Raw genomic sequence first — 19,300 nt, 5'->3', positions numbered from 1 at the left:
TTTTTGGCAGCGGATAACCGTCCAATAGCGTCAATTTGGTCATTGTTTGGCTGCAATCGAGACATGGTCGCTTGTTATAGTTTTGGTTCTTAGTTACCACCACTTGGGCTCGCCAAAGAGTTTTATTTTGTTCACACTTGTCATAAACGTGCAACGTGAATCGAACACGACGCTGTGATGACAAGTCGGCTCCTTGCTGTCGGCTTGTAAAACAAAGCGTTTATATCGAGCCGCCATGACAAGATTCTGACATGTTTAGTGTTCCATATTTTTTATTCCATTTTACTCTATAAACTTTGCGGAGCAAAAATGTGCGTGAAATTAGTCTCAAAGCAGCCATTTCTTTATTCACTACATATGTGTTGCACGTAACTGAGAATTTAATTACGTAATTTATGTGCCACATGTTGGTAAGTAATTCCGTAATTTTTTCTGCTTTTGCTCGCTTTGTTTTCATTGTTGTTTATTGGCAAAGCAGGTTTATATCACAAGTTATTACTGAATATTGAGTTTCGGTTTCGCACAATTGGACTTATTTTCGACATAGTTTTTCCCAAACTTTTTTTGTCTATTATAACTTTATCGACGTAGTGTGTGATCTACTTTTGCACGAAACGCGTAAGTTATATTTCTCGTTGGCTTCGTGCAGTGTGATATCACTTCAGCAGTGTCACTGCCGTACTCTCCATACTTGATTTATGATCGTAGCAATAGTCATCAAAGAACGGCTATGAGGTCACTATACAAGCGTTGTTTTTTACTATTGTGGTTTCGAAAATCGACAGAGTGGGCCAAGAGCTGAGTGCCGATATCTCACGCATTTCAATTGCGTTTACATACAGAGTACACAGAGATAAAAAAAGCCAATTATCAATGTTTTGTGTGCATAAAATATACCCGAACAGTAAGTTGTGTAATAATGTAATTTACACAAACGTTTGCAGCAACAGCCCCTATTCCTTATAATTACGTAATTTTCGTGATTATTGTCATTGACGTGCAACACTAATTGCGCGAATTTATAGTTTTGCAACAGCTCAAAAACCTAAAATTTTTTTTTACCGTTTGTCTCCATTTTGTGCGTTCGCAGCGTTGTTTGTGCAACAAAAATGAGTGCGCTTGTAGTTTCTTTCCTACGTTCAAAAAAGTACGTCTCCCTCTGCCTACAATACAATACACCATATAACCTTCCTATAATACACCTGCCCATGCACATCCTTTGTTCCAAACACACAAGATGTCCCAGGGAGAGCTGGACAACACGCCGATACAGGTCATTCCAGTTCGTTTGCTGCAATCTACTGGTCATTCACGACGTCCAGAATCACGGCCTTTCTTGAACACATTTTGCAGCCAATAAGTGTTAAATACTGGAAAAGCAAAATAAATGACTATTGTAAACACAGTCAACATTATCTTCAGGAACTCGGTACTTGTAAAATAGCTCAATCACACAAATCCACCCGCATAAGAAACCAAAAGGACTTACTTATTGTAGCAGCTGACGTACAGAGTTTGTATCCCAACATAGGCCTATTCATAAATCTCGTCAAAATCAGTTAGCAAAGCTTTGATGGAATACAACGGAAGGCAAGTCCTATCTGACGACATTAAATATTTATGTTTTGTTTAGACAATGTTATATTACAACACTGACGTGGTTTTTATAAGCGAAATGGTGGCATCATTACAGGCCAGAGCCATTCTGTATTTTTGGCAACATTGGATTGCATTTCGTAATTTCACCTTTGCAGAAAAGTTTTGTAAAAGCAGCAGTTCAAAAGATTTATCGATGATATTATCTGGCCATCATACGACGAGGCAAATATCAACAACATTGAAAATGCTTTACAAATAGGATTCGGTCAAAACAGTTTTGATTTAAGGTTCCAAAAAATAAAGATGGCGGTAGATAATTTATAATCAAAACCTCGAGCTTTTTGACTTTTTGGACGTGCTTCATCATTCTTCAACACTGGCCAGCTGTAGCTTTATAGCGAAAGATTACATCAAGCCCATTGCCTAAGCCCGGCCATTCTTACGCGGAAAGTCCCACCACCCGGTTCATGTTTTCAAATTCATATTTTATGGAGAGGGGAAAAAGCTCCGCAGGTTAAATGAAACCAACACAGATTTCGCCGCTGCTCTCCAAAGGCTAAACGAAAAGTGTTTCGCATTTCCTTTCCCAAGGAAACTATTTCAACAAATCTTTTCAAACGAGAGTAAATTGTCAGAATAGGACGATGACAAGAATGACGATGAAAAGCGTACAAACTTACATAACGTTACCAGGGCCATAGGACAAGCTCGCACTCTACAGTTGACGAAACAAGAAAGGTCTCTTAAACCACTTGCCACTGTGACTTACAAGCGCCCTCGAACGTTGGGTAACATACGGATCAATTACCGTTAGTTGGCACATCAAACAGTTCAAATGAAATGGGAACACAGCCTTATCAAGCCATACGGCAGAGGTTCTTAACCTTTTTATAGTCGTGGCCCACTTTAAATGCTGATCACCTACGTTTTGGGCGACACAAAATGATATAAATTATTATTACTTAAATCATATAATTTGAATAAACAGCAATGCTAATTTGAACGTTACAAAATTGTCACCAACTAATTAAAACTGAAATTTTCACCAACTTTATAATTTTCCAAATAGCTCTGTGGCCCACCGGTTAAGAACTCATGCCATACGGCCAATGCGCATTGTGTGGCAACTACGGAAAACACATAAACATGGATTATGAAAACGACATCTACCCCGTCACCAATGGAGTCATCCACCTTAATCAATTTCTTACTTGCCGAGATTACTGTATGTACGCTGCCACATGTCGCTTATGCAACTTCATTTACGTGGTCAAATGAAGAACAGTTTTACTTGCAGATGGAACGCGCATATTTGGCTTAGCAAAAGTGTCAGCAAAGAATACCAAGATGACAAGGCAGCCCTGAGAACCCATTTCTGTGCCATCATAATAGCTTTCTCATTAATAAACCTGAAATAGCAGAATGCTACAAGGTGACCTTCTTTGACAATGTCGAAGCTAATTGCGTGAGCTATTTACTTGCTGACATAAACATACAAGACACCTTGCTTCCCAAGATAATATAACGATTACACCTCACCAATTTGTTAACGTGCATGCCACTGATTCGCCGCTTCCGTTACTCGTAGTACTAGTGGACTGTCTTTGTCACAGTGATAACGTGCTATTTGTCTGATAGGAAAGCTGTTCGCCCTGATTTAGATTTGTATTTAAGCATTTTACGTTTTCCCGGTTTTAACATTTTTAGCTTTATAGTTTTTATGCTTTACTCTCCTCTTGTAATTGTTTTTATATTTGTTATTTCTATGTTTCTTCATAGAGACGCTGAAGATGCCGTTTATGCGAATTATATATATCTAAGAACTAAAATAAATTAGTTGGCAGATCTATGAACTACCTCTGCTGTTATTATAGAAACTACTTAGAATGTTCACAGCATTGTATTTGTTTTGGTCATGGCATGTTTATGTATTTTGTCTTGCGAATACTGTTGGCAGTTATCTTGTCTTCATTTGTTTTGCAGAATGTTTTTGTTTCTAGACATTTTGTAAATTATGACGTCATAACAATAAGTTTTTTTTTTCAACAGCAAATCACCAATATCAAGCATTGTTTCTTTGATCTTGGACAACTCATGTGATTAATAATACAATTCCTTGCTCTTCATCTACCGCATATTGTTTTACAGATGAAGAAGCTTAATCTTCGTTACAGTAATCTCGGTGATGATGGAGCATCTCATATTTCGACTTGTCTCAGCAAGATCGAGGAGCTTGATATTAGCTGGTGCACGATCAGTGCATCTGGAATAAAATCCATATCCGATGCTATCTCTAAGCTACCTGAACCGGTAAGTATGCAGCACTCTTGGTTGTTGGTTTACTGACTAAGACACAGACTCTATGTTTTTTTGCAAATTAATTTATTTCAGAACAATCTAAACGTTCTAAACTTTGTGAAGCCTTGTGTTTCGTCATTACTTTGTGCTAAATTATTATCTGATGCCCGTTTCAGCTGCATCCTTACGTCACAATTTAAATTACAAATGAAATATAAAAGTAATTCCATTTCACATAAAGTGAGGATCGCGTTTTGTCACTGCCACGCACATAGCAGTTTCTAACGGAAGAAGTTTATCATATTATTTTCACTGACACACTTTATACAACGTTTTTAGAAAAGGTGAAACGCGTAAATGTAAACCTGTCGCTGTACGACTATTCGTGTATCAAACACCAGCCATCAACCACGTTGTTTGCGCTGTTTGTCTGTTGTTTAACCGTCATCAACGTCACATTATTTGACAGCGTTGTCGACTGTGGGACCGGGTTCGTCTAATTGCTACTTCTATGCTTTAAACCTCTCCACCACCGAGCTGGATATTTTTATTATTTCAACACTGTAGTTATGTAGCAAATTAGCCTTCGATTTCAACTAGCGAACACACGTAAAGGCTCAGCTATATTTAACTGGTAAAGGATTGGCCTATATTACATCTTCATAATATAAATTTGTAAAATCGCAAGTACGTGAATGGTTTGTTAAAGATAATTCGGCCGATTTGCGATTAAGACTTTGCAACGTTTCGGATTATTTTTGAAGATGACCGGGACGCAAAAAATGCGAAATTCAAAAATTTATTTCTCCTTACTGGAAGAGTTTTGGGCTAAATGACTTATGGAAACGTTAATTACACAATTATTACTTTATTTTAAGACCAACTTGTTTCAGCGTTGTAGTTGTGCTTTAAATTGACAAAGCTAAGTTGCAATTAGTTAATGTCATGGTCTTGCTGTGTATTACCGCCGATGGTAATATTGTCGAGATATACAAAAGTCCCGCGGTAGTTGTTGCTTGATATAAGCTCGTCCTTTGTTCTTTGAAAACATGGGACTACGTTAGTTAGGCTGAACGGCATTCGGCGAAACTGGTACAAATTAGTATCGGCTTCAAGTTCCATTCATTCCAGTTCGTCATTCCAGTTCGTTTGCTGCAATCTACTGGTCATTCACGACGTCCAGAATCACGGCCTTTCTTGAACACATATTGCAGCCAATAAGTGTTAAATACTGGAAAAGCAAAATGAATGACTATTGTAAACACAGTCAACATTATCTTCAGGAACTCGGTACTTGTAAAATAGCTCAATCACACAAATCCACCCGCATAAGAAACCAAAAGGACTTACTTATTGTAGCAGCTGACGTACAGAGTTTGTATCCCAACATAGGCCTATTCATAAATCTCGTCAAAATCAGTTAGCAAAGCTTTGATGGAATACAACGGAAGGCAAGTCCTATCTGACGACATTAAATATTTATGTTTTGTTTAGACAATGTTATATTACAACACTGACGTGGTTTTTATAAGCGAAATGGTGGCATCATTACAGGCCAGAGCCATTCTGTATTTTTGGCAACATTGGATTGCATTTCGTAATTTCACCTTTGCAGAAAAGTTTTGTAAAAGCAGCAGTTCAAAAGATTTATCGATGATATTATCTGGCCATCATACGACGAGGCAAATATCAACAACATTGAAAATGCTTTACAAATAGGATTCGGTCAAAACAGTTTTGATTTAAGGTTCCAAAAAATAAAGATGGCGGTAGATAATTTATAATCAAAACCTCGAGCTTTTTGACTTTTTGGACGTGCTTCATCATTCTTCAACACTGGCCAGCTGTAGCTTTATAGCGAAAGATTACATCAAGCCCATTGCCTAAGCCCGGTTATTCTTACGCGGAAAGTCCCACCACCCGGTTCATGTTTTCAAATTCATATTTTATGGAGAGGGGAAAAAGCTCCGCTGGTTAAATGAAACCAACACAGATTTCGCCGCTGCTCTCCAAAGGCTAAACGAAAAGTGTTTCGCATTTCCTTTCCCAAGGAAACTATTTCAACAAATCTTTTCAAACGAGAGTAAATTGTCAGAATAGGACGATGACAAGAATGACGATGAAAAGCGTTCAAACTTACATAACGTTACCAGGGCCATAGGACAAGCTCGCACTCTACAGTGGACGAAACAAGAAAGGTCTCTTAAACCACTTGCCACTGTGACTTACAAGCGCCCTCGAACGTTGGGTAACATACGGATCAATTACCGTTAGTTGGCACATCAAACAGTTCAAATGAAATGGGAACACAGCCTTATCAAGCCATACGGCAGAGGTTCTTAACCTTTTTATAGTCGTGGCCCACTTTAAATGCTGATCACCTACGTTTTGGGCGACACAAAATGATATAAATTATTATTACTTAAATCATATAATTTGAATAAACAGCAATGCTAATTTGAACGTTACAAAATTGTCACCAACTAATTAAAACTGAAATTTTCACCAACTTTATAATTTTCCAAATAGCTCTGTGGCCCACCGGTTAAGAACTCATGCCATACGGCCAATGCGCATTGTGTGGCAACTACGGAAAACACATAAACATGGATTATGAAAACGACATCTACCCCGTCACCAATGGAGTCATCCACCTTAATCAATTTCTTACTTGCCGAGATTACTGTATGTACGCTGCCACATGCCGCTTATGCAACGTCATTTACGTGGTCAAATGAAGAACAGTTTTACTTGCAGATGGAACGCGCATATTTGGCTTAGCAAAAGTGTCAGCAAAGAATACCAAGATGACAAGGCAGCCCTGAGAACCCATTTCTGTGCCATCATAATAGCTTTCTCATTAATAAACCTGAAATAGCAGAATGCTACAAGGTGACCTTCTTTGACAATGTCGAAGCTAATTGCGTGAGCTATTTACTTGCTGACATAAACATACAAGACACCTTGCTTCCCAAGATAATATAACGATTACACCTCACCAATTTGTTACCGTGCATGCCACTGATTCGCCGCTTCCGTTACTCGTAGTACTAGTGGACTGTCTTTGTCACAGTGATAACGTGCTATTTGTCTGATAGGAAAGCTGTTCGCCCTGATTTAGATTTGTATTTAAGCATTTTACGTTTTCCCGGTTTTAACATTTTTAGCTTTATAGTTTTTATGCTTTACTCTCCTCTTGTAATTGTTTTTATATTTGTTATTTCTATGTTTCTTCATAGAGACGCTGAAGATGCCGTTTATGCGAATTATATATATCTAAGAACTAAAATAAATTAGTTGGCAGATCCATGAACTACCTCAGCTGTTATTATAGAAACTACTTAGAATGTTCACAGCATTGTATTTGTTTTGGTCATGGCATGTTTATGTATTTTGTCTTGCGAATACTGTTGGCAGTTATCTTGTCTTCATTTGTTTTGCAGAATGTTTTTGTTTCTAGACATTTTGTAAATTATGACGTCATAACAATAATTTTTTTTTTCAACAGCAAATCACCAATATCAAGCATGGTTTCTTTGATCTTGGACAACTCATGTGATTAATAATACAATTCCTTGCTCTTCATCTACCGCATATTGTTTTACAGATGAAGAAGCTTAATCTTCGTTACAATAATCTCGGTGATGATGGAGCATCTCATATTTTGACTTGTCTCAGCAAGATCGAGAAGCTTCATATTGGCGAGTGCAAGATCAGTGCATCTGGAATAAAATCGATATCCGATGCTATCTCTGAGCTACCCGAACCGGTAAGTATGTAGCACTCTTGGTTGTTGGTTTACTGACTAAGACACAGACTCTATGTTTTTTTGCAAATTAATTTATTTCAGAACAATCTAAACGTTCTAAACTTTGTGAAGTCTTGTGTTTCGTCATTACTTTGTGCTAAATTATTATCTGATGCCCGTTTCAGCTGCATCCTTACGTCACAATTTAAATTACAAATGAAATATAAAAGTAATTCCATTTCACATAAAGTGAGGATCGCGTTTTGTCACTGCCACGCACATAGCAGTTTCTAACGGAAGAAGTTGTTCATGTTATTTTCACTGACACACTTTATACAACGTTTTTAGAAAAGGTGAAACGTGTAAATGTAAACCTGTCGCTGTACAACTATTCGTGTATCAAACACCAGCCATCAATCACGTTGTTTACGTTGTTTGTCTGTTGTTTAACCGCCTTTAACGTCACAATGTTTGACAGCGAGGTCGACTGTGGAACAGGGTTCGCCTAATTTTTACTTCTATGCTTTAAACGTCCCCACCACCGAGCTGGATATTTTTATTATTTCAACACTGTAGTTATGTAGTAAATTAGCCTTCGATTTCAACTAGCGAACACACGTAAAGGCTCAGCTATATTTAACTGGTAAAGGATTGGCCTATATTACATCTTCATAATATAAATTGGTAAAATCGCAAGTACGTGAATGGTTTGTTAAAGATAATTCAGCCGATTTGCGATTAAGACTTTGCAACGTTTCGGATTATTTTTGAAGATGACCGGGACGCAAAAAATGCGAAATTCAAAAATTTATTTCTCCTTACTGGAAGAGTTTTGGGCTGAATGACTTATGGAAACGTTAATTACACAATTATTACTTTATTTTAAGACCAACTTGTTTTAGCGTTGTAGTTGTGCTTTAAATTGACAAAGCTAAGTTGCAATTAGTTAATGTCATGGTCTTGCTGTGTATTACCGCCGATGGTAATATTGTCGAGATATACAAAAGTCCCGAGGCAATTGTTGCTTGATATAAGCTCGTCCTTTGTTCTTTGAAAACATGGGACTACGTTAGTTAGGCTGAACGGCATTCGGCGAAACTGGTACAAATTAGTATCGGCTTCAAATGCGATAAAAATCTTATCGTTAGACGCCAATTCTACCTGGTGGTACGCACGTTTTAAGTCTAGCATACTGTATTGTAGATGGAGAATCGAGACACATCATGCGCTATGTCTTGTATTTTTGGCAGCGGATAACCGTCCAATAGCGTCAATTTGGTCATTGTTTGGCTGCAATCGAGACATAGTCGCTTCTTATAGTTTTGGTTCTTAGTTACCACCACTTGGGCTCGCCAAAGAGTTTTATTTTGTTCACACTTGTCATAAACGTGCAACGTGAATCGAACATGACGCTGTGATGACAAGTCGGCTCCTTGCTGTCGGCTTCTAAAACAAAGCGTTTATATCGAACCGCCATGACAAGGCTCTGACATGTTTAGTGTTCCATATTTTTTATTCCATTTTACTCTATAAACTTTGCGGAGCAAAAATGTGCGTGAAATTAGTCTCAAAGCAGCCATTTCTTTATTCACTACATATGTGTTGCACGTAACTGAGAATTTAATTACGTAATTTATGTGCCACATGTTGGTAAGTAATTCCGTAATTTTTTCTGCTTTTGCTCGCTTTGTTTTCGTTGTTGTTTATTGGCAAAGTAGGTTTATATCACAAGTTATTACTTAATATTGAGTTTCGGTTTCGCACAATTGGACTTATTTTCTGACAAGGTTTTTCCCAAGCTTTTTTTGCCTATTATAACTTTATCGACGTAGTGTGTGATCTACTTTTGCACGAAACGCGTAAGTTATATTTCTCGTTGGCTTCGTGCAGTGTGATATCACTTCAGCAGTGTCACTGCCATACTTTCCATACTTGGTTTATGATCGTAGCAATAGTCATCAAAGAACGGTTATGAGGTCACTGTACAAGCGTTGTTTTTTACTATTGTGGTTTCGAAAATCGACAATGTGGGCCAAGAGCTTAGTGCCGATATCTCACGCATTTCAATTGCGTTTACATACAGAGTACACAGAGATAAAAAAGCCAATTATCAATGTTTTGTGTGCATAAAATATACCCGAACAGTAAGTTGCGTAATAATGTAATTTACACAAACGTTTGCAGCAACAGCCCCTATTCACTATAATTACGTAATTTTCGGAATTATTGTCAATGACGTGCAACACTAATTGCATGAATTTATAGTTTTGCAACAGTTCAAAAACCTAAAATTTTTTTACCGTTTGTGTCCATTTTGTGCGTTTGCAGCGTTGTTTGTGCAACAAAAATGAGTGCGCTCGTAGTTTCTTTCCTACGTTCAAAAAAGTACGTCTCCCTCTGCCTACAATACAATACACCATATAACCTTCCTATAATACACCTGCCCATGCACATCTTTTGTTCCAAACACACAAGATGTCCCAGGGAGAGCTGGACAACACGCCGATACAGGTCATTCCAGTTCGTTTGCTGCAATCTACTGGTCATTCACGACGTCCAGAATCACGGCCTTTCTTGAACACATATTGCAGCCAATAAGTGTTAAATACTGGAGAAGCAAAATAAATGACTATTGTAAACATAGTCAACATTATCTTCAGGAACTCGGTACTTGTAAAATAGCTCAATCACACAAATCCACCCGCATAAGAAACCAAAAGGACTTACTTATTGTAGCAGCTGACGTACAGAGTTTGTATCCCAACATTGGCCTATTTATAAATCTCGTTAAAATCAGTTAGCAAAGCTTTGATGGAATACAACGGAAGGCAAGTCCTATCTGACGACATTAAATATTTATGTTTTGTTTAGACAATGTTATATTACAACACTGACGTGGTTTTTATAAGCGAAATGGTGGCATTATTACAGGCCAGAACCATTCTGTATTTTTGGCAACATTGGATTGCATTTCGTAATTTCACCTTTGCAGAAAAGTTTTGTAAAAGCAGCAGTTCAAAAGATTTATCGATGATATTATCTGGCCATCATACGACGAGGCAAATATCAACAACATCGAAAATGCTTTACAAATAGGATTCGGTCAAAACAGTTTTGATTTAAGGTTCCAAAAAATAAAGATGGCGGTAGATAATTTATAATCAAAACCTCGAGCTTTTTGACTTTTTGGACGTGCTTCATCATTCTTCAACACTGGCCAGCTGTAGCTTTATAGCGAAAGATTACATCAAGCCCATTGCCTAAGCCCGGCTATTCTTACGCGGAAAGTCCCACCATCCGGTTCATGTTTTCAAATTCATATTTTATGGAGAGGGGAAAAAGCTCCGCAGGTTAAATGAAACCAACACAGATTTCGCCGCTGCTCTCCAAACTTACATAACGTTACCAGGGCCATAGGACAAGCTCGCACTCTACAGTTGACGAAACAAGAAAGGACTCTTAAACCACTTGCCACCGTGACTTACAAGCGCCCTCGAACGTTGGGTAACATACGGATCAATTACCGTTAGTTGGCACATCAAACAGTTCAAATGAAACGGGAACACAGCCTTATCAAGCCATACGGCAGAGGTTCTTAACCTTTTTATAGTCGTGGCCCACTTTAAATGCTGATCACCTAAGTTTTGGGCGACACAAAATGATATAAATTATTATTTAAATCATATAATTTGAATAAACAGCAATGCTAATTTGAACGTTACAAAATTGTCACCAACTAATTAAAACTGAAATTTTCACCAACTTTAAAATTTTCCAAATAGCTCTGTGGCCCACCGGTTAAGAACTCATGCCATACGGCCAATGTGCATTGTGTGGCAACTACGGAAAACACATAAACATGGATTATGAAAACGACATCTACCCCGTCACCAATGGAGTCATCCACCTTAATCAATTTCTTACTTGCCGAGATTACTGTATGTACGCTGCCACATGCCGCTTATGCAACGTCATTTACGTGGTCAAATGAAGAACAGTTTTACTTGCAGATGGAACGCGCATATTTGGCTTGGCAAAAGTGTCAGCAACGAATACCAAGATGACAAGGCAGCCCTGAGAACTCATTTCTGTGCCATCATAATAACTTTCTCATTAATAAACCTGAAATAGCAGAATGCTACAAGGTGACCTTCTTTGACAATGTCGAAGCTAATTGCGTGAGCTATTTACATGCTGACATAAACAAACAAGATACATTGCTTCCCAAGATAAGATAACGATTACACCTCACCAATTGTTTACATCGCATGTCACTAATTCTCCGCTTCGGTTACTCGTAGTACTAGTGGACTGTCTTTGTCACAGTGATAACGTGCTATTTGTCTGATAGGAAAGCTGTTCGCCCTGATTTAGCTTTGTATTTAAGCATTTTACATTTTCCCGGTTTTAACATTTTTAGCTTTATAGTTTTTATGCTTTACTCTCCTCTTGTAATTGTTTTTATATTTGTTGTTTTCTATGTTTCTTCATAGAAACGCTGAAGATGCCGTTTATGCGAATTATATATATATAAGAACTAAAATAAATTAGTTGGCAGATCCATGAACTACCTCTGCTGTTATTATAGAAACTACTTAGAATGTTCACAGCATTGTATTTGTTTTGGTCATGGCATCTTTATGTGTTTTGTCTTGCGAATACTGTTGGCAGTTATCTTGTCTTCATTTGTTTTGCAGAATGTTTTTGTTTCTAGACATTTTGTAAATTATGACGTCATAACAATATTTTTTTTTTTTTAACAGCAAATCACCAATATCAAGCATTGTTTCTTTGATCTTGGACAACTCATGTGATTAAAAATACAATTCCTTGCTCTTCATCTATCGCATATTGTTTTACAGATGAAGAAGCTTAATATTTCTGGCAATAATCTCGGTGATGATGGAGCATCTCATATTTCGACTTGTCTCAGCAATATCGAGGTGCTTGATATTGGCGAGTGCAAAATCAGTGCATCTGGAATAAAATCCATATCCGACGCTATCTCTAAGCTACCTGAACCGGTAAGTATGTAGCACTCTTGGTTGTTGGTTTACTGACTAAGACACAGACTCTATGTTTTTTTGCAAATTAATTTATTTCAGAACAATCTAAACGTTCTAAACTTTGTGAAGTCTTGTGTTTCGTCATTACTTTGTGCTAAATTATTATCTGATGCCCGTTTCAGCTGCATCCTTACGTCACAATTTAAATTACAAATGAAATATAAAAGTAATTCCATTTCACATAAAGTGAGGATCGCGTTTTGTCACTGCCACGCACATAGCAGTTTCTAACGGAAGAAGTTGTTCATGTTATTTTCACTGACACACTTTATACAACGTTTTTAGAAAAGGTGAAACGTGTAAATGTAAACCTGTCGCTGTACAACTATTCGTGTATCAAACACCAGCCATCAATCACGTTGTTTTAGCTTTTTGTCTGACTTTAACCGTCATCAACGACACAATGTTTGACAGCGAGGTCGACTGTGGGACCGGGTTCGCCTGATTGCTACTTGTATGCTTTAAATCTCTCCACCACCGAGCTGGATATTTTTATTATTTCAACACTGTAGCTATGTAGTAAATTAGCCTTCGATTTCAACTAGCGAACACACGTAAAGGCTCAGCTATATTTAACTGGTAAAGGATTGGCCTATATTACATCTTCATAATATAAATTGGTAAAATCGCAAGTACGTGAATGGTTTGTTAAAGATAATTCAGCCGATTTGCGATTAAGACTTTGCAACGTTTCGGATTATTTTTGAAGATGGCCGGGACGCAAAAAATGCGAAAGTCAAAAATTTATTTCTCCTTACTGGAAGAGTTTTGGGCTGAATGACTTATGGAAACGTTAATTACACAATTATTACTTTATTTTAAGACCAACTTGTTTCAGCGTTGTAGTTGTGCTTTAAATTGACAAAGCTAAGTTGCAATTAGTTAATGTCATGGTCTTGCTGTGTATTACCGCCGATGGAAATATTGTCGAGATATACAAAAGTCCCGCGGCAGTTGTTGCTTAATATAAGCTCGTTCTTTGTTCTTTGAAAACATGGGACTACGTTAGTTAGGCTGAACGGCATTCGGCGAAACTGGTACAAATTAGTATCGGCTTCAAATGCGATAAAAATCTTATCGTTAGACGCCAATTCTACCTGGTGGTACGCACGTTTTAAGTCTAGCATACTGTATTGTAGATGGAGAATCGAGACACATCATGCGCTATGTCTTGTATTTTTGGCAGCGGATAACCGTCCAATAGCGTCAATTTGGTCATTGTTTGGCTGCAATCGAGACATAGTCGCTTCTTATAGTTTTGGTTCTTAGTTACCACCACTTGGGCTCGCCAAAGAGTTTTATTTTGTTCACATTTGTCATAAACGGTGGTCGGACGATTCAACCCGCGGACCATTCAACCCGCGGACGATTCAACCCGCGGACGATTCAACCCGCGGACGATTCAACCCGCGGACGATTCAACCCGCGGACGATTCAACCCCGTACGATTCAACCCCGGACGATTCAACCCGCGGACCTTTCAACCCACGGACGATTCAACCCAGGACGATTCAACCCCGGACTATTCAACCCGCGGATGATTCAACCCCGGACGATTCAACCCAGGACGATTCAACCCACGGACCTTTCAACCCACGGACCTTTCAACCCACGACAGCATCTTCCAAATGTTAGTGAAGTCGCTGTCTGCATTGTCTTTTGTTGCAGTCGCTGACCTGGAGAGTATTTTTGAACAACTTGCCAGCACATTTCCAGACGAGGTAGCCTGCAACGATCTTTTAGTTTACTTTGAAAGCAATTATATCCGTGGTTCAAGAACAGGACGCCAGCAACGACAGGCTAGATTTCCCCCTTCGTTGTGAAATCATTAGGACGACGCGATACTTTGCGAGCCCAAAACAACAAATTGCACAGAAGGGTTTCACAATGCCCTCAAATCACTATTTCTGTGTTCTCATCCGAACATTTGGTCATTTCTGGACGGTATAAAACGCGATATCGCGATACAACGGCTCGGTGCTCAAAACGCAGCAGTTGTTAATTTGGACCAACCACGAAGCAAATACACGCACCTGGCTCACAGACTTTCGGCAAAGGTTTGCACTTATGCAAATGAGCCAGATAAATTGATGTATCTGCGTGCAATCGCTCATATGTGCTAATTAATTACCGTTTGTAGTACCCTTTTCAGCTTTGTGTTTTATACGTGCTGTGTTTGTGTTCAGGTTCATGTTCTTAAGCTTGCCTGTAAATAAAACAACTTTCTTTCTAATTAATCGATGTATAAACAGGTGTCTATAAAAATATCTGTAATTTGTGTACATGCAAAAAAATAAATACACACATTTACGTACGTGGGTCGAAAGCATTTTGTCTTTTCAAAAACTTCAAAAATGTTAACTTAATGCTAAAAGGAGAACATTTTATATAGTAACCGATCTACACGGGTAAATACAAAAAATAATAGCAGGCGTAGACAGAAATGTACGCAAAGTACTGTATAGGGCAAAATAACAATATTCAAGGTTTTACTGGAAAGCAGAAAACAATAAGTGTTTTGATGTACAACCAATGCTAACAAGAAGTGGTAAAAGAAAAAAAAGGAAACACAAAAAGCTTTATATTAGCTTAGGCCTATATATTAGCTTTATTTAGCTTACATAATATTGGCTACAAAGTAACTTGGTGATAACCTAAGCCAATAGTACGTGAAAGGTCCGTGGGTTGAATAGCCCGGGGTTGAAAAGTCCTTGGTTGAATCGTCCGTGGGTTGAATCGTCCGGGGGTTGAATAGTCCTGAGTTGAATCGTCCGTGGGTTGAAAGGTCCGTGGGTTGAATCGTCCTGGGTTGAATCGTCCGTGGGTTGAATCGTCCGTGGGTTGAATCGTCCGCGGGTTGAATCGTCCGCGGGTTGAAAGGTCCGTGGGTTGAATCGTCCGCGGGTTGAATCGTCCGCGGGTTGAATGGTCCGCGGGTTGAATCGTCCGCGGGTTGAACCGTCCGTGGGTTGAATCGTCCTGGGTTGAATGGTCCTGGGTTGAATCGTCCGTGGGTTGAATCGTCCGGGGTTGAATCGTCCGTGGGTTGAATCGACCTGGAACCGTCATAAACGTGCAACGTGAATCGAATACGACGCTGTGATGACAAGTCGGCTCCTTGCTGTCGGCTTGTAAAACAAAGCGTTTATATCGAGCCGCCATGACAAGATTCTGACATGTTTAGTGTTCCATATTTTTTATTCCATTTTACTCTATAAACTTTGCGGAGCAAAAATGTGCGTGAAATTAGTCTCAAAGCAGCCATTTCTTTATTCACTACATATGTGTTGCACGTAACTGAGAATTTAATTACGTAATTTATGTGCCACATGTTGGTAAGTAATTCCGTAATTTTTTCTGCTTTTGCTCGCTTTGTTTTCGTTGTTGTTTATTGGCAAAGCAGGTTTATATCACAAGTTATTACTTAATATTGAGTTTCGGTTTCGCACAATTGGACTTATTTTCTGACAAGGTTTTTCCCAAGCTTTTTTTGCCTATTATAACTTTATCGACGTAGTGTGTGATCTACTTTTGCACGAAACGCGTAAGTTATATTTCTCGTTGACTTCGTGCAGTGTGATATCACTTCAGCAGTGTCACTGCCATACTTTCCATACTTGGTTTATGATCGTAGCAATAGTCATCAAAGAACGGTTATGAGGTCACTGTACAAGCGTTGTTTTTTACTATTGTGGTTTCGAAAATCGACAATGTGGGCCAAGAGCTGAGTGCCGATATCTCACGCATTTCAATTGCGTTTACATACAGAGTACAGAGAGATAAAAAAGCCAATTATTATCAATGTTTTGTGTGCATAAAATATACCCGAACAGTAAGTTGTGTAATAATGTAATTTACACAAACGTTTGCAGCAACAGCCCCTAATCACTATAATTACGTAATTTTCGGAATTATTGTCAATGACGTGCAACACTAATTGCATGAATTTATAGTTTTGCAACAGTTCAAAACCCTAAAATTTTTTTTTTACCGTTTGTCTCCATTTTGTGCGTTCGCAGCGTTGTTTGTGCAACAAAAATGAGTGCGCTCGTAGTTTCTTTCCTACGTTCAAAAAAGTACGTCTCCCTCTGCCTACAATACAATACACCATATAACCTTCCTATAATACACCTGCCCATGCACATCTTTTGTTCCAAACACACAAGATGTCCCAGGGAGAGCTGGACAACACGCCGATACAGGTCATTCCAGTTCGTTTGCTGCAATCTACTGGTCATTCACGACGTCCAGAATCACGGCCCTTCTTGAACACATATTGCAGCCAATAAGTGTTAAATACTGGAAAAGCAAAATGAATGAATATTGTAAACACAGTCAACATTATCTTCAGGAACTCGGTACTTGTAAAATAGCTCAATCACACAAATCCACCCGCATAAGAAACCAAAAGGACTTACTTATTGTAGCAGCTGACGTACAGAGTTTGTATCCCTACATTGGCCTATTCATAAATTTCGTCAAAATCAGTTAGCAAAGCTTTGATGGAATACAACGGAAGGCAAGTCCTATCTGACGACATTAAATATTTATGTTTTGTTTAGACAATGTTATATTACAACACTGACGTGGTTTTTATAAGCGAAATGGTGGCATCATTACAGGCCAGAACCATTCTGTATTTTTGGCAACATTGGATTGCATTTCGTAATTTCACCTTTGCAGAAAAGTTTTGTAAAAGCAGCAGTTCAAAAGATTTATCCATGATATTATCTGGCCATCATACGACGAGGCAAATATCAGCAACATCGAAAATGCTTTACAAATAGGATTCGGTCAAAACAGTTTTGATTTAAGGTTCCAAAAAATAAAGATGGCGGTAAATAATTTATAATCAAAACCTCGAGCTTTTTGACTTTTTGGACGTGCTTCATCATTCTTCAACACTGGCCAGCTGTAGCTTTATAGCGAAAAATTACATCAAGCCCATTGCCTATGCCCGGCTATTCTTACGCGGAAAGTCCCACCATCCGGTTCATGTTTTCAAATTCATATTTTATGGAGAGGGGAAAAAGCTCCGCAGGTTAAATGAAACCAACACAGATTTCGCCGCTGCTCTCCAAAGGCTAAACGAAAAGTGTTTCGCATTTCCTTTCCCAAGGAAACTATTTCAACAAATCTTTTCAAACGAGAGTAAATTGTCAGAATAGGACGATGACAAGAATGACGATGAAAAGCGTACAAACGGACATAACGTTACCAGGGCCATAGGACAAGCTCGCACTCTACAGTTGACGAAACAAGAAAGGTCTCTTAAACCACTTGCCACCGTGACTTACAAGCGCCCTCGAACGTTGGGTAACATACGGATCAATTACCGTTAGTTGGCACATCAAACAGTTCAAATGAAATGGGAACACAGCCTTATCAAGCCATACGGCAGAGGTTCTTAACCTTTTTATAGTCGTGGCCCACTTTAAATGCTGATCACCTACGTTTTGGGCGACACAAAATGATATAAATTATTATTACTTAAATCATATAATTTGAATAAACAGCAATGCTAATTTGAACGTTACAAAATTGTCACCAACTAATTAAAACTGAAATTTTCACCAACTTTATAATTTTCCAAATAGCTCTGTGGCCCACCGGTTAAGAACTCATGCCATACGGCCAATGCGCATTGTGTGGCAACTACGGAAAACACATAAACATGGATTATGAAAACGACATCTACCCCGTCACCAATGGAGTCATCCACCTTAATCAATTTCTTACTTGCCGAGATTACTGTATGTACGCTGCCACATGTCGCTTATGCAACGTCATTTACATGGTCAAATGAAGAACAGTTTTACTTGCAGATGGAACGCGCATATTTGGCTTAGCAAAAGTGTCAGCAAAGAATACCAAGATGACAAGGCAGCCCTGAGAACCCATTTCTGTGCCATCATAATAGCTTTCTCATTAATAAACCTGAAATAGCAGAATGCTACAAGGTGACCTTCTTTGACAATGTCGAAGCTAATTGCGTGAGCTATTTACATGCTGACATAAACAAACAAGATACATTGCTTCCCAAGATAAGATAACGATTACACCTCACCAATTTTTTACCATGCATGCCACTGATTAGCCGCTTCCGTTACTCATAGTACTAGTGGACTGTCTTTATCACAGTGATAACGTGCTATTTGTCTGATAGTTAAGCTGTTCGCCCTGATTTAACTTTGTATTTAAGCATTTTACATTTTCCCGGTTTTAACATTTTTAGCTTTATAATTTTTATGCTTTACTCTCCTCTTGTAATTGTTTTTATATTTGTTATTTCTATGTTTCTTCATAGAGACGCTGAAGATGCCGTTTATGCGAATTATATATATCTAAAAACTAAAATAAATTAGTTGTCAGATCCATGAACTACCTCTGCTGTTATTATAGAAACTACTTAGAATGTTCACAGCATTGTATTTGTTTTGGTCATGGCATGTTTATGTATTTTGTCTTGCGAATACTGTTGGCAGTTATCTTGTCTTCATTTGTTTTGCAGAATGTTTTTGTTTCTAGACATTTTGTAAATTATGACGTCATAACAATAATTTTTTTTTTCAACAGCAAAACACCAATA

At 38.3% G+C, this 19,300-nt stretch overlaps 1 protein-coding gene across 1 annotated transcript in view; it reads left to right on the top strand.

The window, feature by feature from the left end:
* Nucleotides 1-19,300, top strand: part of LOC143460723 (uncharacterized) — a 157,310-nt gene that overhangs the window by 91,477 nt on the left and 46,533 nt on the right. The window contains exons 20-22 of the mRNA XM_076958331.1: nucleotides 3,748-3,909; nucleotides 7,505-7,666; nucleotides 12,508-12,669. Coding sequence (XP_076814446.1) covers nucleotides 3,748-3,909; nucleotides 7,505-7,666; nucleotides 12,508-12,669 — 486 coding nt within the window. The remainder of the gene's footprint in view (nucleotides 1-3,747; nucleotides 3,910-7,504; nucleotides 7,667-12,507; nucleotides 12,670-19,300) is intronic.

Source organism: Clavelina lepadiformis, chromosome 5, assembly GCF_947623445.1.
Source record: "Clavelina lepadiformis chromosome 5, kaClaLepa1.1, whole genome shotgun sequence".
Classification (NCBI taxonomy): Eukaryota; Metazoa; Chordata; class Ascidiacea; order Aplousobranchia; family Clavelinidae; genus Clavelina; species Clavelina lepadiformis.
Note: the sequence above shows the minus strand (reverse complement) of the source record. Positions and strands in the feature narration are given on the sequence as shown.